This window comes from Eurypyga helias, unplaced genomic scaffold (genome assembly GCF_000690775.1).
Source record: "Eurypyga helias isolate BGI_N326 unplaced genomic scaffold, ASM69077v1 scaffold35407, whole genome shotgun sequence".
NCBI classification, from domain to species: domain Eukaryota; kingdom Metazoa; phylum Chordata; class Aves; order Eurypygiformes; family Eurypygidae; genus Eurypyga; species Eurypyga helias.
In genome coordinates this window covers 1-348 of record NW_010262978.1, presented here as the reverse complement: position 1 = coordinate 348, position 348 = coordinate 1, and the positions used below count along the sequence as shown (strand labels likewise).

Genomic DNA, 348 nt, shown 5'->3' with positions numbered 1-348 from the left:
TCCAGCCACTCTGCAAGAAGCGGCAGCAGGTGCTCAAGGCAGTCCGCATCGGCAGGGACGCGGGGAGGGCGCAGCAGCGCTAGCAGCAGCAGCGCTAGCGGCACCAGGCTGGCGGCTTGAGGAGGCCCCTTCGGGCCGTCTCGCCCCGCCCCAACCCCCACCTTTCATCTGCTCCACCACGTTGTTGAGGTAGTTCTTCAGCTCGGAGTCGGTGGTGACGAGGAGGGTGAGCCCGTACTTCTGCACGCGGGTGAAGGTCTCGGGGGGGTAGATGCCCCGTTGGTAGAGGATGCTGTTGATCCCATAGGCTGCAGTACGCACAGGAAGGGATGGGGGTGTGTAGCAGCG

The 348-nt window shown here is 65.2% G+C and overlaps 1 protein-coding gene across 1 annotated transcript in view; it reads right to left on the bottom strand.

The window, feature by feature from the left end:
- MAD2L1 (MAD2 mitotic arrest deficient-like 1 (yeast)) overlaps positions 1–309 on the bottom strand; it is a gene marked incomplete at its 5' end in the record, with an annotated part of 2,662 nt that extends 2,353 nt beyond the window's left edge. Inside the window, one exon of the mRNA XM_010155904.1 lies at positions 162–309. Coding sequence (XP_010154206.1) covers positions 162–309 — 148 coding nt within the window. The remainder of the gene's footprint in view (positions 1–161) is intronic.
- Between the last annotated feature and the right edge of the window lie 39 nt (positions 310–348).